Source organism: Durio zibethinus, chromosome 5 (assembly GCF_047325235.1).
Source record: "Durio zibethinus cultivar Kanyao isolate XHJ-2024 chromosome 5, ASM4732523v1, whole genome shotgun sequence".
Lineage (NCBI taxonomy): Eukaryota > Viridiplantae > Streptophyta > Magnoliopsida > Malvales > Malvaceae > Durio > Durio zibethinus.
This window is the reverse complement of record NC_143166.1, coordinates 961,286-984,268: the sequence shown is the minus strand read 5'-3', so window position 1 is coordinate 984,268 and position 22,983 is coordinate 961,286. Positions and strand designations below refer to the sequence as shown.

The 22,983-nt window shown below is 34.7% G+C and overlaps 5 protein-coding genes across 10 annotated transcripts; 1 reads left to right on the top strand and 4 right to left on the bottom strand.

The window, feature by feature from the left end:
- Window positions 1-182: 182 nt before the first annotated feature.
- LOC111282743 (WRKY transcription factor 72A-like) lies at window positions 183-6,363 on the bottom strand. Its single transcript, XM_089761428.1, has 10 exons — window positions 6,263-6,363; window positions 4,860-4,983; window positions 4,491-4,575; window positions 4,265-4,379; window positions 4,031-4,095; window positions 3,601-3,605; window positions 3,507-3,557; window positions 2,867-3,415; window positions 2,571-2,684; window positions 183-1,409 (listed from the first exon to the last, which is right to left on the bottom strand). The coding sequence occupies exons 1-10, from the start codon at window positions 6,361-6,363 to the stop codon at window positions 552-554; spliced, it is 2,067 nt and encodes a 688-aa protein (XP_089617554.1). The 3' UTR covers window positions 183-551.
- A 1,366-nt stretch (window positions 6,364-7,729) lies between these two features.
- On the top strand, window positions 7,730-11,947 carry LOC111282863 (uncharacterized). 5 transcript variants are annotated; one of them, XM_022871138.2, is made up of 13 exons: window positions 7,732-7,911; window positions 8,014-8,075; window positions 8,207-8,272; window positions 8,344-8,419; window positions 8,570-8,640; window positions 8,948-9,049; window positions 9,474-9,563; window positions 10,003-10,077; window positions 10,419-10,451; window positions 10,762-10,839; window positions 10,961-11,026; window positions 11,338-11,450; window positions 11,694-11,947. In XM_022871138.2, exons 1-13 carry the CDS (start codon window positions 7,857-7,859, stop codon window positions 11,713-11,715), a joined length of 909 nt encoding a protein of 302 aa, XP_022726873.1. In that variant the 5' UTR covers window positions 7,732-7,856; the 3' UTR covers window positions 11,716-11,947. The 5 variants fall into 5 exon arrangements, with proteins under 5 accessions (XP_022726874.1, XP_089616603.1, XP_022726876.1 ...); XM_022871139.2 differs by lacking the exon at window positions 10,419-10,451 and having other exon boundaries at window positions 7,730-7,911; XM_089760477.1 differs by lacking the exon at window positions 11,694-11,947 and having other exon boundaries at window positions 7,730-7,911; window positions 11,338-11,478.
- A 235-nt stretch (window positions 11,948-12,182) lies between these two features.
- On the bottom strand, window positions 12,183-16,062 carry LOC111282207 (single-stranded DNA-binding protein WHY1, chloroplastic-like). Of its 2 annotated transcripts, none has more exons than XM_022870209.2 (7): window positions 15,547-16,062; window positions 15,356-15,453; window positions 15,111-15,203; window positions 14,390-14,484; window positions 13,349-13,422; window positions 12,980-13,068; window positions 12,183-12,508 (listed from the first exon to the last, which is right to left on the bottom strand). In XM_022870209.2, the coding sequence occupies exons 1-7, from the start codon at window positions 15,809-15,811 to the stop codon at window positions 12,389-12,391; spliced, it is 834 nt and encodes a 277-aa protein (XP_022725944.1). In that variant the 5' UTR covers window positions 15,812-16,062; the 3' UTR covers window positions 12,183-12,388. The 2 variants fall into 2 exon arrangements, with proteins under 2 accessions (XP_022725944.1, XP_022725945.1); XM_022870210.2 differs by having other exon boundaries at window positions 15,356-15,450; window positions 15,547-16,061.
- Window positions 16,063-16,726: 664 nt separating this feature from the next.
- On the bottom strand, window positions 16,727-18,953 carry LOC111282742 (AP2-like ethylene-responsive transcription factor At2g41710). The gene is made up of 8 exons (XM_022870981.2): window positions 18,451-18,953; window positions 18,278-18,360; window positions 18,129-18,137; window positions 17,948-18,036; window positions 17,778-17,851; window positions 17,639-17,689; window positions 17,471-17,547; window positions 16,727-17,331 (listed from the first exon to the last, which is right to left on the bottom strand). The coding sequence occupies exons 1-8, from the start codon at window positions 18,675-18,677 to the stop codon at window positions 16,727-16,729; spliced, it is 1,215 nt and encodes a 404-aa protein (XP_022726716.2). The 5' UTR covers window positions 18,678-18,953.
- A 1,087-nt stretch (window positions 18,954-20,040) lies between these two features.
- On the bottom strand, window positions 20,041-22,120 carry LOC111282452 (putative pectate lyase P59). Its single transcript, XM_022870534.2, has 4 exons — window positions 21,721-22,120; window positions 20,950-21,607; window positions 20,591-20,833; window positions 20,041-20,485 (listed from the first exon to the last, which is right to left on the bottom strand). Exons 1-4 carry the CDS (start codon window positions 21,918-21,920, stop codon window positions 20,261-20,263), a joined length of 1,326 nt encoding a protein of 441 aa, XP_022726269.1. The 5' UTR covers window positions 21,921-22,120; the 3' UTR covers window positions 20,041-20,260.
- Window positions 22,121-22,983: the final 863 nt, after the last annotated feature.

The window sequence follows — 22,983 nt, the reverse complement described above, 5'->3', positions numbered from 1 at the left end:
GAAATCATTATATTGGACACCTTTTAGAATTTAATTGATTAAATTTTATTTTTTTATTTGAAGTGGTCAAAATTTTAACTTTGATTACTGGAGTAAAAAAATTGATATTCTATATATTAACATAAAAAAATATATGATAAAACTGAAACGATTTAAAGTTTTAGTAATACTGATACATAAATTTAACATAAAAAAAAAAAAAGTCTTCCAACAAAATATTGAAATGGATAAAAGGCACAAGTTACGGCTTAAAGAACAAACCTTAATTCTTTTTTTCTTTTTGAACTAACCTTAATTCTTAAACAAATTCAGATGTTCGCCAAAGAAGTTGATTAGATAAATACAATTAATATAAACGAAATCCTGTCTAGTGACTATTTTCTCAAAATAAAAAGGAATTTTTTGCTCTCTACTGTCTACTTTCATTCCCTTGTCTCACTTTCTTCTCCATAATCCATGTAAAAATATCATTAATTGGAATCGTGTGAAAGTGAGGGCTGGAACCGTGTGAAAGTACGAAACATACATTAGTTAGCCTTTCCAGTAGCTCATCACTTAATATGATTGCTTTGATCTGCAGGAAGATCTGAAGCACTCTTGGACGTTGGAACTGCCAATGAAGTTGGGAACAGTTGTAAGCTTGCTTGCTTTTGTTGTTGCTGAGGATTCATGGATGAAGATTTTCCCAAGTAGCTTGATGATGCACCACTGCCTACTTCATTATCTACAGCTGCTGGGTGGGCTGTTTTATGAGGCAGTGACTCATTTCCACTAATATTGTCTCTTGGCACATCACCTCCATTTCCAACAAAGGAAGTGAGAGCAGATGCTAAGGCAGAACAAAAGCTTGGATTTGATGTAATCGCCTTGGTTGCAGCTGTTATTGTCTCTGATAAGTAGTGTTCTTTAGGTGGTTCCCTTGCTGGATTCAATGACCCAATGAAACTATCTTTGTGGTTAGGAAATGCCCCAAAGGTAATTAAGTGGCTAGTGTTCCAAGATGTTTGTGGGTTGGAGCCTTCTAAAGAAGAAGAAGAAGGTGAAGAGCAAAAGTTGAGATATCTGGGTACATTAGCAAGTCTACTGAAATACGAGGAGTTGGCTGATGAAGTAAGATCAAGAGTGACAGTGGGTTGAGAATTGGAATTGGAGATTGAGTAATGATATGGCCTTGAATTTTGGGCCAAGTACTTGAAGTTTAAGCCATGGAGGTTAGCAGCAGAAGATGTACTGGGGGCAGTAAATGAGGTCCCAACGCCCGGTTGTGAACTTGATGATTGAGACTGTAGCATGGAAGCTGCTGCGGAAGTGGTGGAAGCCATAGCTGTTGCACTTAGAGGTAGTGGATGGTTATGGTTCCCTTCATAGGTTGTGATCAAGATGGACATGTCCTTAGCACATCTTTGTACCTAGCATTTGACAAATATTATAAGCCAAAGAAAACTGATTAGATGGAAATTTTTTTAAAAAAATCCATATTTTTTTTAGGCTGATAATCATATCATAAATTTATAATAACTAACTGCAGATAAATGCTTAAATTTTATCTCATGATAATTTGAACAAATTTTCTATCATTGGTTTCCCAGGAATAAATAGTGTTGTTGTTGAGCAGAAAAAGGTTACTATGACAATTATATAAATATATACATATATATATATATATATATTGCTTGTGAAAAGAGTTAATTATTCAATGATGGCAGCAATTCAAAGTGATGGCAAGAAATTGATTTTTTTTTTTGAAATTGACAAGAAATTAATTATTATATGTAATAATAAATTTATATATATATATATATTTGTCAAAATCATTGTTGGAATAGTATATTTTGTCAATTTTCATAGAAAAACCATCTTGTGATCTTAAAAGGATTCTTTACATTATGTTTGATAAAAAGACAAAAAGGAAAGGAACGAAAAAAAAGAATGTTATATTTTTTTATATGTTGCTGTCTTCGGAAGTTATAAATAAAACTATGAATATTTTCCTCCCATACTTGGAAGGATTAGATTTGAATGGAGAAAAAAAATGCATTTTTTTTGGCAAAAAAGAAAATTGTAAATTCACTTTTCATTTACTTTTTTTTATTTTCTATTTTCCTCCCACAAGTGAAATGATAATATATATATATATATATTTTTTTTCCTTCCGCAAACTTTCCTTCCCTCCTCTTTTCTCTCAGCAATTGCAAACAAATCTTGCTTTTAAATTATTATTCTTAAACTACGAAAACCTAGTTAATTGATTCAAGTTAAAATTTCAAGCCCATATTTTTCACATTTTCATCATGATCTTTTATTTCCAATTTTCCATGTTCAAAAAGCTGAATGTGTATGGCCATTTTTGATACCATTCCTTTATTGATGCATGTCTAAATGTGAGAGTTGCTGACATGAAAAGTATAACTTATAACAGAAGATTACTGGTTTCTTTTCCTGTGTAAAATCATGCCATAAATTCAAACTCCATATTATTCTTAGCACTCAGATTTAAGCTACTAATCAAATCATAGTACAAATAATTATTTGGATCAGAGTTTTCAACAAAGGCAGGCAGCTGATCATACCTGTTTTCGCACAGGACAAGTAGGTGAGACCGTGCAACGGTAGTATGCTCGAGGACATGGATTTCCTTTTGCTATTTTCTGTCCATATTTTCTCCATCGACATCCGTCATTCATCTGCATGTACAAAATTCATGAATTTTTTTTTTTATAAAACTGCACATTTTATTAATGTTTTCATTGCGTATGTAAAGATATTTTTTTATGTGTGCCTTAAAAATGCTTCAAAATATTAAGAAAGATAGAAAAATGAAGAGACAAAAGAAATACTATTTAGCAAATGAAAGTTTCAAATATACCGTTGGGGTATCACATCTAGCTCTGACAGACACCCTAGCTTTTTTCAACTGCATTTGCTCTGATACATCATCATCTCCACTTCTCATGGTCTTGAGAATTTTACTTGGTAGCCATATCTCAGTTTGTTCCTCTTCCTCCGGTTTTACTAAGCTACTTTCAGAGCTTGGGTTCTTCTCAGGTTCAGTTGAACCAGCTGTCTCGAATTTGCATTCCAAGCCAAGTTCAAGTCCTTCAATATGATTTGGTTTCTCATCTTCTTTGCCATTAATGATCAGGTTGCTACTCTTTTTCTCTTCTTTCTTGGGCTCATGACTAACCGAACCTCTCCCCAGGCTAAGGGAGACAAGATCAGATTCTTCATTTGCTTGATGGCCTGAAGAAGCTATCTTGAAGGAGTACTCGTTCGCTTCTTCTTGCTGAAGAATATCAAGGAAACGCATCTGTAAAGACTGGTAATCCTTCACAATTTGTGAAAGTAACTGCTTTAACGTTTCATTCTCTTGTTTAACCTCTCCCAACTTGGCTTTGGCTGATTCAAGTAGATTGTCCTACGCAGGAAACAGAAATTGTTAATTAATTCATAACACAGTCTTTCAACAAGACATTATATTGAATTAAAAAGTTACAACAAAATTGTACATCCAAATTAAGTTTGAATGTACAATCTGGTCCTTTGGACTGACATATAATCTGTTGGATTTATTTAAATAGGTTTCCATTCAATAGCAAAAACGCCACCTGCATGCATACCCCTTGAGGATTAATTAGAACCTAGAAAAGCCTACCAAATTGATGTACTTTATTATTATTTCGTACATGGTGGGTGGGTATGCTCCATATTATTAATTTATTATTTTTAAAAATATACTCTAATGAAATATGTTTTAAATCTCCAACTTTGTTGATGAAACATATATTATGATAATGTACCATAAATTCTAATTATTATTTTGACGTTGATTATAAATACGCACTTATTTATTATCATTTTTTGGAAATAGTGCTCCAGTCCTAACATATTAGATAATTTATTGTAAATTAAAGAAGGGTAGGAATACCATATATAGCCAAATGATTAAATGAATGACTTGGTAAGGGGGGTAGTCAGGCATTTTGGTGATCAAGTCTACCACATGGCTTGGGTTTTAGCGCTGTGATCAGACATTGTAGGCCAGCAAATTGAGAAATTTTCAGAAGTTTATCTAATCTTGACCCAGATTCATGGATGCTGAGATGATACATATACATATACATGCATATTCAATGAAAGGTGCAGTAATTAAAGATCAGTACTATTGTTTTGTTTTAGTTGAACAACCCCATTATGCATTAACGTGCACAAGGAATATGCAATTTATTCAATCAGAGATGCACTCATTATTAACTCAGATATATACGTTGTCTTATGGAATAAAAGAATAAGCATGATGAGCCTAGCTACCTTCTGACAGAAGAAAAGAAAGAAAATAATTTCCTGAATGAATTTCAACGCTGAGCATTTATATACGCTAACTGTTCAATAGAATTGAGTTAAATGTTCAATCCTGATGAAGTTGTTTTATTTATGAATTTCTGATGATGTTCTTTTTATCTCTTTGATGATAGTTGAATTATCCTTTTTGCTAGCAGGAGGAGGCTCGGAGCTATCATCTTCTTGCTCGATCATCTTACACTTAAAAGGGAAAAACAAATCATCCACAAGAAATATCTGGTATCAAACCATCCCATTAATGGATTTTTCTGGATTGTTGAAAATATTTGAAAATTTGTTCAGCAAAAATTATGAATATGTACCAAACTTCAAACTCCCAAGTTTAAAGTTTTGTTATCTTGCGTGTAAAACAATCCAAACCCAGTACACATCTTAAAAACCCCAAAGTTCTTCGATTGATAGATCTTTTAAAGATTGAATTTGAAATCTCACTAATCCTTCTTAAGAAATCTAAACTTTTATAAGCATATATAGCCATATATAGGTAGCCAAAAACTTACCTTCTCTTCACCAAAGCTGCTAGATTTGGTTATCTTCTCTTCAAACACAAAATTTCCAAGAGCAGCAGACTTCTCCAAGTTGGTCTCCATTACTTTTTCTTGATGGATTTCTCTAATTTTCAATCTCCAAAAATGTCAGAACAGGGCATCTTATATGAGAAGAGAAACAGCCTTTCCAGGCTCCAGATTTTGACTTGAAAAAACAAAATTAAAAATAATTCAAACTACAGTGCTTATCTTCTGTATCTTTTACAATCCAAGAAGCAACTCTTTTCCTTTCATTTTCCATATTTTTTTATTTTGATTTTTTCCCAAGTTGTTCTAATAAAACAACTATTCGATTTTCAACGTTTTAATGTAAAATCTAAAACCATATTACTCACATTAACGAAGATTCCTACGTGCGTGCATAATATAGGTCATGCGACCACCGTCATTTTGACTGTGGAGACCATGACAACTCGGTTAAAACCTTAATTTTTTTTCAGCTAATAGCCAATCATCGTTTTCCACGTCATCCAAACATGCGAAAAATTCGCTCCCTTGTTAGACCGTATACACTCTGGATGTTCGTGAATGCAGCAGTTTGACTATGATACTAAGCTAATGTGGAATTTTAGGGTTAGGGCTAAAGTTTTTTATTTTGTAGTTTCACCTAGAGTACTTTGAGGTTCAAATTATTAAAACTAAATAGCAAAGAAGGAAAATGAAGAGAATAATTTGATTTACCTCTATAATTATTTATAATCGAGTGTCAACCTTGAATTTAATATGTACATTATTATAATAAAATTCGTTCGATAATATATTTAAAGAAATAAGTTTAACTTTGTAGTTTTGCGAAATGTTCATAATGCAAAATTTTGTATATGAAAAAAAAATTGAAGCAAGTGGGGGAAACTAATTATAGAAAAACCATGTATGAATATATATATATATATATATGTATTATATGTAGACTTACTTTCAATATTGAAGTCAACAAAGTGTTACAGAAAATGATTACTTAAAATAAATAAGAAAACAAAGTTTTTGCTTGATTTAAAAGCCCTCTAAGGCTTTTTTTTTTTTTTTTGTTTGCATTTCTTTTTGGAATGTGATCTTGAGTTACACAATATATAAGAAAATTTTTTACCATCTTTTTGAATTTGAATTCAATATATATATATATTAAAAATATGATTACTTTTAATTTTATTCATTAACGAGATATCACTCTGGTTAATTAATAGTTTATAGCAATTAAAGGAAAAGATAGTCAAAAATCAGATTTGTTCCCAAATATATTGCTTATGATACCAACAACTAATATGCCTAATCTTCATAATGACATTAAATTGTGAAAAAAAAAATCAATTAAACTGACTGCCACCTCTTCCCATTGGATTTTTTATTTGAAAAACCTGACTGTGTTTCCACTCCAGAGATCCATCTTAATTTGTATTTTAAAAAATTCACAAATAAAGACCTTTATACCAAAGATGGGGTCATTTTCTTTTGTCATCTCTTGTTTATATTCAACCCTAACTCTTCATCAGGTGGGTATAAAGTATATTTAATTCTAACATGTTGCATTTTATAAGAATTATTTTATTATTATTTTTATCTAAAGTCCAATTAAAACAAGAAATAATATAATTATTATTTATTTGCTTGCAACATATAAGGGACCAACTACTCATAAATAAAAGAAGAGAATGGACCAATGAGCTGTTAGTTGATAGTTTTCAATGGATACACTTAATATAAGTCACCGAATAGTACTTATTTGGTGAAGAATTGATAGTTTTGTTTTATTCTAAACAAATTAAGTCTCTTAGTTTTTGATTAATTCTAACTGAGTGCAAGGGGAAAAAAACAAACTAAAATTGTTATTAGAAAGAAATGGAGTTCTCTTATCCAGACAGGTTTTTTTTTTTTTTTTTTTTTTTTTTTTTTTTTTTTTTTTTTATGGATTTACAAGCTAAACTGCAAAAGAAATGAAGTTTTCTGGCTACAGATCATAACTATTTTTTCTTTTAATCTCACCTCCCTCCTTCTAGATAAGACATCCAAAAAAGCCATCAACGAAATTCAATCTATCCAAAAAGCAAAGAAGCCGGAATTAGTAACCTTCCAAATTAAGCCAATATTGTTTATCAGATGCGTAGTCCTATAGCAGATGGTTGAAGTCAAGAAAGTAAGGAAGGAACCAACCCTAACCAAAAAAAGAATCTAGAAAATGCTTAAAATGGGGAATCATAAGAAGGGCCACAGTATGTCATGTGTTGAGCATGGGCGACTAACACTATTCTTGTAGGACCGGTTCAGCCATTGGGGCTTAAGAGCTCCAAATGGTGAACAATTAAACGGGAACCAAGGTCTTCATTATGCTCTCATCCTTAAACATATTGCCACTCGAATACAGTAGTTTAAGCCAATGATAAAGCTTTTACCATTGTTGAGTTCACCAGCAATGATAATATTTAACTGATAATATTTATGATTTTTTTTATACATAAAAAAATTACGGATACGAAAATTTGAATCTCGAATTTACTGAATGATTATAATAACCAAATAAACTTAACTCCGAATTCATTTTATTTATGATTTTACTTTATTTTTTATGTTTTCCTAAACTTATACATCAAACACAAGGAAGAGAAAATATTATCATTGGCCTATTGTTCATATTTTAAGATTATTTAAATAAAAAAGAGCCCACGGATCGCTCGTTGGATTGGTCTTAGACTAGGCTTTTAAAAGCCCAACGCTCCATTTAATTTAGCCACAACGACGCCGTTCATCTTTTTCCCCCTTTAAGGCGGTGACTTCATGAAGCGACGTCGTTTAGAAATGAATAACAAGTTGATAAAGAAACTTTATTATGTGAGCAGCGAGCTAAAAGTAAAACCACCGTGATCTCAGTCCCCTCTCCTCTTCCCCCCAAAATTTTCTGAGTCTCAACCTAAAACCAAGCCAAACGCTCTTTGGTAACATATCAAAAACACCGCCATGGCTATGCAAACCGGAGTCGGCCTTTCGAAGATCTTGATCCTAGTCGGCGCAGGCACTGCTCAAACTCACTTTCTCACTTCAATCCTTCTTATATTCTCGTTTTGTTTTCTTCTATTTGAATTTTGACTTTTCCGTTGCTTAATTTTCTCTTCAGGTTACACCGGTACGATCCTCCTCAATAACGGTAAATTATCAGACATATTAGGCCAATTGCAGGTTAGTTTTAATCGTCTCGCATGCCGTCTAATTGAAATTTGGATCCATCGATTTTTTTTTAGTTGATTAGGTTTTTTTATTGTTTATCTCTAAATTCTGGCTTTCAACTTTATTGTTGTTGTGATTTGCAGTCACTGGTGAAGGGACTGGAAAAATCTGGGGAGCAATCAGATGATTCTGATGCCATTCTAGCTCAGGTATATGGTAAAATAGAGCTTAATTTTAAACCTTTTGGTTGCGATTTTGATTGTTTTATATTAATTTATAGGTGCGTCGCTTGTCAACGGAGATTAGGCAACTGGCTTCAGTACGGCAGATAACCGTCTTGAATGGGGATTCCGGCGGTATTTTTTTATTATATTTTGCTTAAATAGTTGTACGCTTACACGCTTTAACATTCAAAAAGAAGTGAAACCCGGTTTGTCGTTATATTAGCTAGATTACACGAAGCATTATCTAAGAGGTTGTGCTTTAGCTTTTTCCTGACTTGGCAGGTAAGTTAACATCTCTTGTAATCCCAGCCGCTACGTTGGGGGCATTGGGTTATGGTTACATGTGGTGGAAGGTATGTTAATTATATATTGGCGTATTTTCGTTAATTATTGATATGGTTTCTTGTTTACTGTATAGTGGCTATGTAGAATTAACTATCTTTTTTATACAAAATAAAATCCCCCAACAACTGCCCTGCCCCTTTTGAGATATTTGCATCGACATTATTAATGCCTTTGGAGGAAATAAAACGGATACTTTTGCATACTGATATCCACTTTTTCTACAACTAGCTCTGTTTCTCTTCTTCATTGATGCCACTTGCTTTGTAATTTGACTGATTTGCTCTTTTTCCTTTGTTTTCCTTTTCTAATTACTAGGGCATTTCATTCTCTGATCTTTTCTGGGTAACAAAGCGCAATATGGCGATGGCTGTGGAAAACTTAACAAAACATCTGGATTCTGTCTCAGATGCTCTCTCTGTAAGTTTGTATTCGTTTGATTGCATTTTCTTTGTATATTTTTTACTTAAATGCTTCATTCAAGCATGTTTTCTGCGAACCCAAATGATTTACATGTCATGGTAGTTTATTTATTTTTATTAAAAAAGGAATTGGCAGGTCTAAGTTATTGTGCTTCATGTTGATGGAAATTTTGCCTTTTCTTAATGCCATATATGGTGTGATAATTGAGTAGAAACCTAAGGCATAGTTTTTCTAAAAGTAAAAGATTTCATTTTTATTTACTCGCCCAGCACTTCTCTTGGTGTTAAAGTTTCCTTAAGGAATATGCATCTTCCAATATGTGTTGACCTAACTAGTTTTCAAATCACTTTTTATATTAAAAATGGCATACTAAGAAATATGCATACATCCTTTGATTAGTTTACAAATCTTATGTGGTCAGGCTGCAAAGAAGCATTTGACACAACGTATTCAGAACCTGGATGATAAAATGGAAACACAGAAGGAAATCTCAAAGGGTATTCAAGAAAGTGTAAGTGAATTTGTTTTTTTTCTTTTCTTCACCTGACCTTTGAAGTCAGAACAGCATAGGCTACACAACCTCATTGAATAAGGCCCACTTCCCCATCATCCTTCCCTCTTGTTTTTTTCTTGCGTTCTTATGATTTTAAGTTCTAAGAAAGGAGCAAAGAAAGTGCAACGTTGGTGTATGTGATTGTTTCAAATGCTTCTTATTGTGGAGTGGAGATTCATCTGCTATGATTTCAAAGATAATAAGTAGGTCCAAAAACTTTATTTGAAACATTTGAACTTGATGTTAGAATTTCAAGTTTGTGATGCTTTTTTTTTTCTCTTTGATTCTGGGCTTTGGATTCATGTCCTTGATTTCAGGGGTCATTAGAGAACTAATCAGATAGAGCAAACTCATTAATATTTTACCATCTCTAATGCTGTTCATATTTGTGAAACAGGTAGAAGAGGCTCGTATGAATCTTTCTAACATTGAATATGATTTGGATGCCCTGCAGAGAATGATTTCTGGTTTGGTGAGAATTCTTTTTTCTTCTCTAATAATTGTTGCACTTATTGAGAAGCGCTTGTTATATGGTGCTGCAGTGGTTGTGTGCCTCTTGTTTTGCTCTTTCATTTTTTCCTCACTTCAGAAGATGTTGAACTTGTCAATGAAGTCAACTGGTTCTTCTAGAAACATAGAACAGCTGCATCACTGGTTCTTCTTTTTCATGTCTCCATCTTCTTGTTCTTAGAAATAGTCAAAATTAAAATGTCATATAGGCCTTGAGAATATTTGAAGGTCTTATTATTTATTTATGTGTATCTGATTTGTTTTGCTTCTGTGATAACTTTTTACAATCTTGGACACTTGCAGGATGGAAAAATAGGTTCATTGGAATATAAGCAGGTAATAGTTTTTTTTTAACCCTGTACTTTGCAATATGGAAGTTGAATGTCTAATTCTGGGCAGGAAATTGCATCAAAATGTCGTTGTAACTGTTAAATTTGCAATATTTGACTGATATTTTTTAATTAAGTGGATTCATCATCTCCCCTTTGTCCCCTTTTCCTGTGATTAGCTGCAAGGTTTGTTGTGTTACTGATGAGAATGGATATGATATTTAGATTCCTATGCATCTCATGGTGAATTTTTTGTCTATGCAGTATCTTTATTGATTTTGTTCAACAGAATTTACCAACACAGTTTTTTGTGGCAGGATCTTGCCAATGCTGGTGTGTGGTACCTTTGTAACATGGTTGGTGGCAAGAAAGCTAAAATGCCTGAATCTCTGCAGGTTGGTACTAGTGTGAAGATGATTAGTTAGTTTGTTTTCACCTTTTGAGTTTACAATATAATGATATTTTGGTTCCATTATATTTAGTAATCCAAATGTCTGATTTGACATTTTCCTACAGGAGCAACTTAAACATTCTGGGAGATCTCGTGCTTTACTCACACATTCTGGAACTCCAACTCTAAAGGTATCTTTCTGTATTTATGGAGAAAGTTAAAAATCTTGTGTTCTCCCTAGGTAATTATGCATGGACTTGCGCTTTCTACTTAAATCTGTGATGGTCAGATGCATTATGCATTGACCAGGTATATCGTTATTAGTTGGATGTGCTAGTAGCATAAAGTTTCATGTATCAATCCAGTTCATGTCTTCATTCTGCTGTAAAAATTTCAACTTGGAACCTTTTTTGGGTTATTTAATGTCTTGATGGAATTTAGAATGATAGCTCTAAATGTCTAATTTTGACATGTATATAAAGTTTTACCTGGTTTGTTTCAGGGTCTGAAAGACGTTGCAGATATCTTATCTGGAAGTATGAATGATTCAGGAAGAGATGCTATCATGCAAGATGGTATTTATAATTTGGTTGAAGAGCCAAGAAGCCTGCAGAGGTATGATTCTTAAATTTAGGAAACAGTTTTTGTTTTTATTCAGTTCACCCTAAGTTTTAACTTGGTGTGCCAAGTAGAAAACTTTTTTTGGAGGGCAATGTTTTTATTAATCTTGGGGCATGTCTTTATGGCTTTGATTTTTACGCTTGTTTTTGTTTTTTGGACTTTCTTTTAGAATTTTGTTATGCTAGAGAGCAAAAGAGAACTTTGGCCCGTTATGTTTATACTATTTGATATTTGCAGGAGCACTTCAGCTATGTGTTGATAGCATGTTCAGGACCATCATTTTGCAGTGCGGCAGTTGAGAGCATTTAGCCATGCCTATAATTAACATAATAATTCAAGTACAGAAGAAGATTTAGAGTAAACCGAAGGACAAAGGATTAACTTCGTATTTGTTTATTTATCCGTTTGTAACAATACTTATTTAGCAGTTATCCTGTCATATTTTCGTTTATTCTATTTTTAATATTAGGAACAATAAAAATTTTCCAACATTTGATTTTTTTTTTTTTTTTTGCATATTATTCTTTACCAAAAAAAAAAGGGGGGGGGGGGGGGGGAAAGAAAAGGTATCTGAAAATGCAATAATGCATATTGCATAGTTTGCAATTTGTTTATCAAATTGCACCATATATTCCATATATGGACAGACTACTAGTTACCAGATATAGGATAACCAACCATCGGCAAAAGTTTGCACTATCGGAAGACAATGAAATTTGTGAAATAAAACAAAAGCAATCCAATGCCGTATTGGTCAATTATCTATCACTCAAAACTAATTTGAACGAACAGCTAGCATCAGCTTTAAAGCACAAGGCGCAGAAAAATTTTTTGGGGAGAATTTTCCCTAAGCTGGCTATAATACAGAGTGATTTTCAAAGTAACATCGAGATAATCCAATGACAAAAATTTTGACAAGTCTACTCTATGAACTACCTGCTCCACTCGTAGTCACCTCCAGATCTGGGATTGGCATTATTCAAACGAGTTGTCTCATCGGGTTTGCTGGAATTTGCAAAGGCATGCCAACCTAACAGATACGGTAAAATAAACTGCAGAGATAAAAAAATAAAACATAATTAAAAAAAAAAAACCAAATATATTGGAAAACAGTTAATGATGCTAATAACCTATGGACTAGAGAAGTCAACTATGTTCAGATATACGAAATCAGCTTCAAATGCCCCAAACATTTTTAGCATCAACCCTCTGTTGAAGAGTTTGGTCATCCAAATGGAAAAGAAATTGACAGGGGAAAGCAAGATGGGGCGTGGGATGTCATCTCCTAACATTTTTCATACAAATTCTTCAAATAAATTTATGTATGCTGATGTGCAAGTAATATTTGTTACGACATTTGCAGAAGATAAAAGAGAAAATTATTCAATCTCCTTATATGTCAATGATCTCTCAACTATATATCTTTTAGGACTCAAAATGTCATAATTTTCTGATACATGCTAACACCATAGATACAAAAGTTTAGAATGAAAACCGGAAAAACAAGGAGAGGTGTATCATACATTGAATGCTGAGTTGAGGACAGTGAACTCTGCTCGCGTGATAGGAATATAAATATTTTGGTCCATGTTTAGAAGTTTGTTTTGAACACCTTCAACAAAAGCCATTACAAAGAAAATGAATCAGAGAAAATAACAATGTGTCACATATTGATTATAGTCACATGCTGCGTGGCAGGAAAGAGAGAAAAATGAGGGTGGGGGTTGAGTTTAAATATATGTCAATAAATATATGTCAATCTTTCCCCTTCTAACTTTAATGTAAACAGTCATTAAATGGGTTTTGATGCTGCATTACATTCAGATATTATGGCATCACAAAGTAAATATATTCTTTATTCCTGGGGAGGATTCAAGGGAATAAAGCATTACCAAGGTTAAACAAGTGGCCAGACACATCAGCGAGTGGCTCTACCTTTAAGACCTTCCTAACCTTTCCTTCCTCGCTGCAAAACACAACAATGTTGTTAAAGTTCATCTCAATTAACAACAGTGACAACTTTGCCTGACAGTATTTAAACATTACAGCACACTGCAGAATATGTTTTACTATAAGAAGAATTTTAAATTAAACTTACTTTCAAAAAGTACAGGAAGTAACTCAATCTTTACAGCCAAATTGTTAACAGTTACCAATAGTTGCTGACTTCTTGTGATACAAACTATAATGCCAATGATCCTAGATCTTTGGAAAATACAAGTAGTGAAATTTCTACCACAACATCTTGCTTCTCCACTTTCGCCACCCACCCAAAATAAGAAGTAATGAATTTTCCATGATTAATGGAAATAACTAATTGGAAGCATTTCTAGGCTTCTAGCACATTCAGCAACAATATCTGATTTTACCAAAGGCTTGCTTCATAAACCAACACAATATCCGGCATATGAAGCATTCCTCCCAAAAAAAAAAAACATATTCCCTGGCTGTATTTTGACTTGTAGTTAACATAAAATATGTTGTTACCATTTTTTGGGGACAATTTGACAATGGATTGTGACTCTCTAGTCTCTCATTTCTCAAATACTTCATTGCTAGAAGTGGATTCAATCCCTAGCATACAGAAAGAAAAATAGCATGCTATAATTCTCAAGTCATCCGATTGCTTTAGGTTTAGATTTTACAAATTCTTAGAAATGACTTGCTGATATTGAAGAAAAATCTTCTTAAGGAAAAATCTATTGTTTGCCTTACAGAGGCATTGATCCTCAATCTATACACTTTAAACATCTTCTTTCATATGAGAGACCACAAAGCTGAAATAAGAGTCGGGATATAGGATTTTAAGCAGTTCCCAGCACAAACAATATGCATCAGGAAGAGTTCAATCAGCAACTTTAGTAACCAATCTCCACTGACCAATGTCCAATATACAGAGCGGTGGGTGTGTGTGTGTGTTGGGGGGGTAGTACCTTTTTCCTTTAAACGGATCATGGAAAAATTCACATGATTCCCTTGCACCAAGGCTAATTAGAGTTCCAATTTCTGTCACTGATAATGAGAACAACTGGAAAGAAGCAAATTAATAATGGATGTATCATGTCTCTAGTATGTATTCATCCTGTTATACAATAAAGATTTTACATTTGATTCATAGTAAGCTCATCCAATAAAAATACGAGAAAAGTAATTAATGTTAATTTTTAACATATATACATACAATGTCGTACAAGCTCCTCATTCTTTAAAATATGGGGGCCAAAATCATGCATGTTCATGCACATACAAATCTGTAAAGTGTTTTAAAGAAAACCTAAAGTGATTTTGAGAGCCCAGCACAAATACTTTAAACCTTTTAAGTGGTTAATAGAGAGTACAAAAGACTCAAAGGAAACAGAATACCTTTTAGATTGGTTCAGCTATAGCTATATAACACTAGCATATTTTGAGTGAAAACCAAATAGATATATATTTTTTCGTTCAACAAAGTCAAATAGTTATATTAGTTAGGCAAATCACCCAAATCAATATGATTCTGTAATTTAGAACAAGATTTTGAAACAAAGCTTTCCTTTGTTCTACCCTAATATTTGAATCACGGCATTTCTCTAAAGATTAGAAAGACCAACATCTCAAAAGTTATAGCTAATTTTTCAAAAAATTACATCCAAAGCCAGTTTAACATAAGATCACCTGCTTCCTGCTCCAATCATATTGTCTAACACCAGCAGCAGGCGCAAACTGTAGCAGCACGAAACCTGCCCTGGATACTTTAAATGCCCCTGACTGCACAGAAAACACAACCACCACCACCCCCAAGGAAAAAAACACAAAACAAACAAAGGAAAAGCATCAAAACTACATCAATTTACACCCATAATTACAGTTGTGATAACTAAAAATAACTTGGAAAAAGAAAAACTTTGAATGAGACTTACATCTAAAGGCACAAACTCAGGGGCCCTTGGCTCCACAGCGAGAGCAGCCTTCCCTTTGTAAATTGAATGACCCACATAAAACCTAGGCGGCAACCCTGCTGTCAAACCAAACACTTTCAACACTTAAAAAACCACTGATAAAAGGTACCACACATATTTTTCTAAGAAAAAAATGGCGGCTTTAGCTTTACCTGAGGGTGGCGGCGATGAAGTGGAAGAAGAGTTACTAAACCTCTGTTTCTGGTCGAAGTACTCAGATTGGCGGCATTTGAGAGAAAACTTGGAGGGTTTTAGGGTTAAAGAGAGGGGATTAAAGTTAATGGCATGGGTTTGGGTGCACTTGAGTGAAGAAAAAGAGTGACAGAAAAAAGGGCAAAGCTTGGTGTTGGAGTTGGGGTTGGGGTTTAAGGTTTGGGCATAGAGTGGAGGACAAGATAAGAATTGGAATTTCAGCATTCTTCTCTTTTTTTGGTCTTTCTTTGATTTTCTCTCTTTCTTGAAGCTTTTAGATCTCTTTCTGAAATTTCACAGAAAGAAAGTGAAAAGGAAAATCCTCTAAACTTTTTTAGTATCGTAAAAATTTACAAAACCAGCTTTTTTGGAGAAAAAAAGGTTTTTTTTAATACGTGGAATTTGAAAGTGTTGTCAGGTTGGGGGCTTGTAGGCCAAACGTCAAGAATAGAAAAACAAAAGGTGCGGCCTTTTCTCTTTTGGCTAACCACGGGGGCTTCTCGAACATAACTTCTCAGTCAGCAAAGCCTTTTAACTGATATATACATTTCGTTCGGCTTTAATTTTTTTTCTACTCTGAATTTTACATATGCAAATGTCTTCACTTTGTCCCTGCTTTTGACCTCTCCTTCCCTAATGGACGTGGAGTATTTCCTGGTCATATTGTTCCCCTTCATTGCTGTCATTATTGTTTCCCAAATCAAATTATAAAATTCATTTGTGGGGTGGGGAAATTATCTATTTGTCTTGCCTCATGATTGTATTAAACAGTGTTCATTATGTTTCCAATGGTTGTAAGCACTACATTGATTGACTCCGAATTTGTTAGGATGTTCTAATCTGTGTTTCCTAGAGAACATTATGTGGAAACTTAAAATGATAGCATATCATCATGTAGAGAAAGTTAGGGAGAGTGATGCAGCAGCTTTCCAAAGAAGATAAAGAATTAAACATGGCACTCTTTTGTTGCCAAATGCAAGGATTCATACAGCCATTCTCCTTTCCACATGTAGTACAACTGTACAAGTCTTCAATTCTTTCGTTCCTTGGTGATGATACCATTTATCTTTGCATTCCATATACATGAGTACAATTTATGATACAAAACAAAAGGATTTTGAAAACAATGGCGGTTGTTATTTAATGTAAAGAAGGTAGGTTTAAGGCACCATTCCACAGGGACTGCCCTGTTTTGTTATATAATGGCAAGTTATTTTCTTCTGATTCTAAACCAGGCAAGATTCCTCTGCTGGAGGAGCACATAAAAGGGACGTGATCAATTTCATTATAGAACATTTCTCCCGCTCCATTGTTATCAGCTATCTCATTCAGCTCCTTTGTGTCGTTCTCTTCAATTTCATCATAGTTTGCATTCAAGTTCTGCTCTACTAGTTTGTTAAACATTGAAGACCTAAGCAGCAGGCTAAGTGCTGTTGGGGGCGATGACTTGGCGCAAGGACTACCAGGGGCCTTCTTTAGCAAAATATCTTGTTCCTTTGGGCTGTCTAATGCTTCTACTGTGAAAGGATTGGAGCTGAAGAGAGGTAAGTCATTTGTCTGGTCAGTTGGAAAAAGGTTAGAAGATGTTGTCTTGGTTGTTTTAAGTTCTTCAGAAGCGAGGGCACGATTGGCTCTAGGTTTTAGCCATCTGATGTATGTGCTTAGGTCAAAGTTGGTAACTGCATTGATCCCTCTATACTCAATTGCTGCAATATCATAAGCATGAGCAGCCTCCTCTTGTGTACCTACAATAAGATGCAAAAAAAAGTATCAATTTGCAGTTCTCTCTAACCTTAATCAGAATCAGATCAACTAGTTTTTTAGTTCAATTATGGGGCAAGAAGCAAGTAAGAACAAATTGAAAGCATGAAAGTAAAAACTCACTGTATGTGCCAAGATAAAGATATTTGTTTCCAAACACCCTCCCTATTCTTGCCTCCCATCTCCCATTGTGATGATGCCTGCAATGCATTTAGTAAAAGTTCTTAATATGAACTGTTTCCTTATTTTCAACATTGACATATGACAAGACTCTATCTCTTTTCTGCTTACCTTGCAACTCCTCTAAACCTGGAAACACCCCTTGAGAAACCGCTGCTTCTCCTATAAACCAAGATTAAAAAAAAAAAAATCAAATTTCCATTACATCACAAATTTTGAAATAAGAAACAACCACATCTTGGGAAATCACCTTCTTAAAGAGGGTAAATATTCCTCCTTTGTTACACTTTTTATTATCTCAATTTCCTTCTCATAATCAGATACCTGGAAAATATATCATATATGCATTTGACCAGATATAAGATTTCATGCCACCCAAGAATTGAAGAGGACTCTAACATCAGCACGGAGTAATTGTACCGGAAAATTAGTGAAAGTAGATGTTCCCCAGTACTTGATAGCAGCCAAATCGTAGGCTCTAGCCGCAGATTCTTCTTCATCATAAGCTCCTGATAGCATAGCAACCTCAAGAGACAGTGAGTTTTCCACTAATTTTTTTTTCTTCAGAGCAAAAATGGTTTTCATCAATTTAAGTACTCACCAAGATAAACTGCTCTATCCATCAATTTCGTCCAAGGTACAACCAGATGACAAATTGAACAATCAAGATGCTATTAGCAAATACAGCATAACAAATAAAATTGCAAAAACTTGCGCATGTTAAGAAATCGGTTTATATTAGTAGCATACCTTGTTTTCCCTTCTTCCTTTGTGTTGGATTCCAGGAACTTTTATCCCACAAGTGAGCTTCGAACCTCCCAGTCCATCGATGTCTGTTGCAGCAGGGAATAGTGGGCCGTCATGTTGAGTTGATTGTGAAAGCATAATTAACAGCAAAACCAAGAGAAAAGAGCATGTAAAACCTGCTGACACCCCGGAATCTTGAACTTCTCTTCACTGTAGTGGCAATAGGTTGATCACCTTGTAATTGTTGCTGCTGTTGTTCTTCTTGTTTATTGTTGCAGCCTAGTGCACCAGTGGAGGTATCTCTTCGGCGTCTCTTAGTACACTTAGTCTCAATAGTGTCACTTTCTGCCATGCGCAAACGACGTCTCCTCCCACGGCTTAATTCAGATTTTTCGGTGACCATTTCCGTAATTCTGATCTCACTATCAAGGAGCTATAGATAATTGATTTGGTTGCCGGACAATGAGAAACTGAAAACTAGTGTTTAGATATATAGGTGCCGCAACTTGGTCTTTTACATATTCTGGCTTTTAGCTGTTGAAATTGTCTCATATGTTTAGGACAAAACCTTTCGATGCTCATAACAACATTCAGAACAAAACAATAATTTTCAGAACAAATTGAAGTGTCTATACTCTGGTATATCCAGCCAAGAAGGAACTACAGTGTCAGGACTGTGACGAAGGCCTCGGCGTATAATCCATCTTCCATAATCTACAACTGACTCGACCATGTTCCCCAGTAATTACAAGGATCCAGACGACTTTGACATATTTATTTAATCCCTTCTTAATCCATTTCCTGAGTGGGATAGAGTTTTACCTTGTTAATAATGTTTAAAACTAGATAGTGAATATATTATTTCACGAAGTAATAGCTCTTATACTCTCTCCCCTCATTTTTTTTTTCACTTCAATTAACTATCGAGTTCCATTTTTTAACAATGGAACCGTGTTTATTGAACTGCTGTTTGAACATTGTAGATAGACAGAGTGGGAGAAAACAATGGGAGGTGTAAGCTTTGGGAGTGGGGGGAGCAAAGCTGACATGTCTTCTATTACAAAATCAAATTTGGCATACTCTTGATAAGAAAATGCAAGTTTTTGTCACCTGGGATGAATTATGTCAAACAGGAAACTTGTTTTCTGTGAAAATTATATAGTAACAAAATGGTATGTTTGGGAATTATTGTTTTATGTCCGGTTGTGCTTAGGATTTTCCATCGAGGAAAAAAAAAATTCATTAATCATCTACTGCTTGTTTTGTTTACATTTTCAGATTCCAATTGAAGATTCTGACAAGTTTCTGTGTGGGGGCAAAAATGGAGTTTGAGTCCACCACGGAGCTCTTGAGGTTGAGGGCGATTTTTACAATAAAGAAGAAGAGAACCTATAATATTCTCTCATTATTGACATATCAATGACTTTTTAGTCTTAGAAGTTAGAACTTATAGCCATGATTTTGTTAACAATTGTGTATGGGTAATTGTGGTATTCATCTAATTAAATCTATACATACCACTATAATTCTTTCTTTTACGTACACTTCCTGCATTTGCAATCAAACTCTTTTTTTTTTTTTGGACTTTTCATCTAAATTAAATGTTTTTTATATTATTAAATATATATAAACATTTGTAATTTTTTTTATAGTAGTATTCAATATGTATAAGACGGAGTATTTCTATACATCGAGTATAGAAATCTTTGTCGTTAAGATGCAAAAGCTGATCATATTAATTTATAATTCATAGGAGAAAAACAAGAAAGAAAAACAAAATTCATTCATCGTAGGCAATAGAAACATGTGATTTTGAAATGTTCTTCCCTTGCAACAAGCCCCCATTCAAAAATTTTCCTCTTCTTCCCTCTTGCCCAAGATTCAAACTGAATACAAGGAAGAAAAATGGAATACAAGAACAATTCCCATTCACCACTTCCGCTCCATGTGTTTCCTCTAGTGCAATGATTAGAGTAGGCATAAGTATTAGCAAGGCCGGCCCCGGATGCAGTCAAGTGATCCAGAATGTTTTGTGAGTATAGGCACCATATAACCAGGCTTAGCTGACAGCATAGTGTTGCCTGCGTATTTCTTGCTGGCATTTGGATCTCCAGATTGAGTGAAAATTGCCCCATTCACCATCACGTCACCCTCTGATCTCCAATTCCACGACTTCCATACTTGCGGTGGTGCATAATCCCTCTTGGTTACCTTCACCAATATTTACCATTCATGAATATTTCTTTAGCAAGAAATAATAGATGATCATTTTATTTCTAACTAGTAAAATTAACTAATGGAAATGTGACTGGCTACCTCCTTAGCTGCCATGTTTGGTGGAGCAACAAATCGGTTGCCCTGGCTGATGATGGTGGGGTGGCTGCTACCTCCAATGGCATACATGAGCCAATGAGTATAGTCATTGTTGACCACATGGATAAACCCCCATCGGCACCTTGGCATCCTTTGTACCAATCCTTTACCGAAGTGGGTGAAAGCAACAGTGATCTGCATCTTCTGATCCTCAGAGTAGCTGTCACTTGCCCCAAACAACATCACCTGCATTACCAGATCAGGTGAAATTATTTGTCATCCGAGCTTGTTCAACTTCTTCCGAGAATCAATAGTAAGAAGTTTTTAATTTCCTGGGATTTTAATATTAAACTTTTGATTACCTCATTGTGGTTAGTGAAATGGCAGTTGGAGATAGTTATGGCAGTTGAAGCCTGAATGGCATCAATGATACCATCATAGCAATTATACATGGAAAGATGGTCAAGCCAAATGTTGGTTGCCCCGAAAACAGAAATCCCATCACCATCGCTCCTTGTCCTCAATCCGTAGTGGTCTTCGGCATCCCTGATCAAGCCGCCGCTGCCCGGAACAATGTCGTGAATATGGAGGCCATGGATAATGATGTTCCTCACAAACTGGATAGTAAAACCAGCCCCATAAGCCACATGCACATTGGCTCCCCTAGCATCGATGGTTTTGTTGCTTGTCATAATGAGCTCCTGCTTGAGCTTGATAATCATACTTCTTGCGAAGACGATCCAGAGAGGCCGCTTTTGGATCACAGCATGACGTAGAGTTCCAGGTTTAGGATTAAGCAAATCATCATCTGAAGGATCTGTCACCACGTAAAACCTTCCGTTCTTTCCACCAGTAGTACCACGGCCAAATCCAAGGGCGCAATCAGCGAGTCTCCTCCTGTTTCTTGCCCAGTTAGGATCACAGCGCCAGCATTGATCAATGGGGTTGGTTGCCTGGCAGGGACCGCCTTTCCTCATTCCCCTCAAGTGCCGTCTTGTGCTATTAAACCCCATCAAGGTCCTTCATGCAACATAAAAACAAGTAAGCCATGTCAACTTAAAAAAAAAAAACAATCCAAAAAACATCATTACTTGAAAAATGGCATCTAAAATCTCAAACTCTTAGTCTTATACCTGGCAACATGGTGGTTGAAATGCTGGGTGACTACCTCAGGATTGGGGTTATATGCCTTCTCGATATGTTCTTTAGCTTCCACTTCACGTTGCTTCCAATAATCATCATATTCAGCTATGTGAGCTTGCAGGGTTGGGATTATGTCAACAAAGAACAAGAAAAAGAAAAATAAGCTAAAACTTCTATTGCTCGCAGCCATGTTTAGCCCTTTGTGCTCCAGGTTTTGGATTTCAGCTTTCTGGTTCAATCTGTTGGCAAAAGAAAAAGAAAGTCTCAAGGCCGAGTTCCTGCAAACAATTTGTTGATTGCATACAGGACCAAGACCGGGGACAACCTGTGCCAACAGGTTGAACTTACACAACAAGCGATCTTCGCTTGGCCTTTTCGGAAGAGGAAATCAAATTAGAAATATTATAGGGTTTGTTTAAATACAACAAGAGAAATCCTAAAATAAGATAAAGAATTTTTCCTGCGACGGGAAAGAAGGAGAACCGCTAGGATTTCAATTCTTTGTAAACGGTTAGAGTCTACCGAAATTTGAGGTGAATTCGCATGCATATTTCTATATATATTTCTATACTTTCAAACCAATGCAATATATACGGCGGTTATCGGAAGACATTGGGATTTTCAGTTACTATTAACGTTGTTGAAAAATTCATCATTAAGATCTCACTCCCTTAGTCCCTCTATTTGATAAAAATGAAACCATATTGGATGGAAAGTATTAAAAAGAAGTAGCTCAATGTTTGTGTTAGAGGAAGCACAAATTTCTTTGACATTTTTGACTAGTCTAATACTCTGTACTTCACAGAAGATAGAGTGACTCGATGAACCTGTTTGCATGTTTCATCATTTGCTCCATTATCAATAATTTTTTCAACTTTCATTATGGAAATCAGTATTTATTTTGTGTCTAACCAAATTAATTACACCAATAAGCTAGGTTTCTCAAATTTCAACTCTCTTGGTAGGAAAGTGATAGACCGAAGTGTTCTAATCACATGTTTTTGCATCTTCATGAGTGCATTGTAGTAGAAAATTGCATCACATCCATGTTTGTGTTTGATTATTTTCAAATGAGGATTGAATAATGGAAACCAGGCTATCAAAAGACAGGATAGCTGGAACGTAAGGCAACTAGAATTTAGAAAGGAATAAATTGAATTTTTTATTTCATAACAAATTTATAATAGTACATCCAATTTGCAAGACAATTATTTCTTGCAAAATATTACAGATTTGGCAGAAGGTAAGAAATT

Bases quoted from the DNA above. Each gene is read 5' to 3' on its own strand.
- LOC111282743 (XM_089761428.1), bottom strand. From the start codon at position 6,363: ATGACAAAAGAAAATGACCCCATCTTTGGTATAAAGGTCTTTATTTGT. The intron at 4,576-4,859 runs GTAAGTTTTTGG...GTTTGATACCAG, and splicing joins GCAGCTTTGGTGAAGAGAAG to ATATTTCTTGTGGATGATTT. The intron at 2,685-2,866 runs GTATATTTGAAA...TTGTACATGCAG, and splicing joins CTAGATGTGATACCCCAACG to ATGAATGACGGATGTCGATG.
- LOC111282863 (XM_022871138.2), top strand. From the start codon at position 7,857: ATGGCTATGCAAACCGGAGTCGGCCTTTCGAAGATCTTGATCCTAGTC. The intron at 8,076-8,206 runs GTTAGTTTTAAT...TGTGATTTGCAG, and splicing joins ACATATTAGGCCAATTGCAG to TCACTGGTGAAGGGACTGGA. The intron at 8,420-8,569 runs GTATTTTTTTAT...CTGACTTGGCAG, and splicing joins CTTGAATGGGGATTCCGGCG to GTAAGTTAACATCTCTTGTA.
- LOC111282207 (XM_022870209.2), bottom strand. From the start codon at position 15,811: ATGCTGAAATTCCAATTCTTATCTTGTCCTCCACTCTATGCCCAAACC. The intron at 15,204-15,355 runs GTAAGTCTCATT...TTTTCTGTGCAG, and splicing joins CTGAGTTTGTGCCTTTAGAT to TCAGGGGCATTTAAAGTATC. The intron at 12,509-12,979 runs GTATGATACACC...TTATCTCTGCAG, and splicing joins TCCTCAACTCAGCATTCAAT to TTTATTTTACCGTATCTGTT.
- LOC111282742 (XM_022870981.2), bottom strand. From the start codon at position 18,677: ATGGTCACCGAAAAATCTGAATTAAGCCGTGGGAGGAGACGTCGTTTG. The intron at 18,361-18,450 runs GTTTTACATGCT...CTGCTGCAACAG, and splicing joins AGATTCCGGGGTGTCAGCAG to ACATCGATGGACTGGGAGGT. The intron at 17,548-17,638 runs GTAAGCAGAAAA...AATGCATTGCAG, and splicing joins AGGTTTAGAGGAGTTGCAAG to GCATCATCACAATGGGAGAT.
- LOC111282452 (XM_022870534.2), bottom strand. From the start codon at position 21,920: ATGGCTGCGAGCAATAGAAGTTTTAGCTTATTTTTCTTTTTCTTGTTC. The intron at 21,608-21,720 runs GTATAAGACTAA...TGTTGCATGAAG, and splicing joins TTCAACCACCATGTTGCCAG to GACCTTGATGGGGTTTAATA. The intron at 20,834-20,949 runs GTAATCAAAAGT...CTGGTAATGCAG, and splicing joins ATTTCACTAACCACAATGAG to GTGATGTTGTTTGGGGCAAG.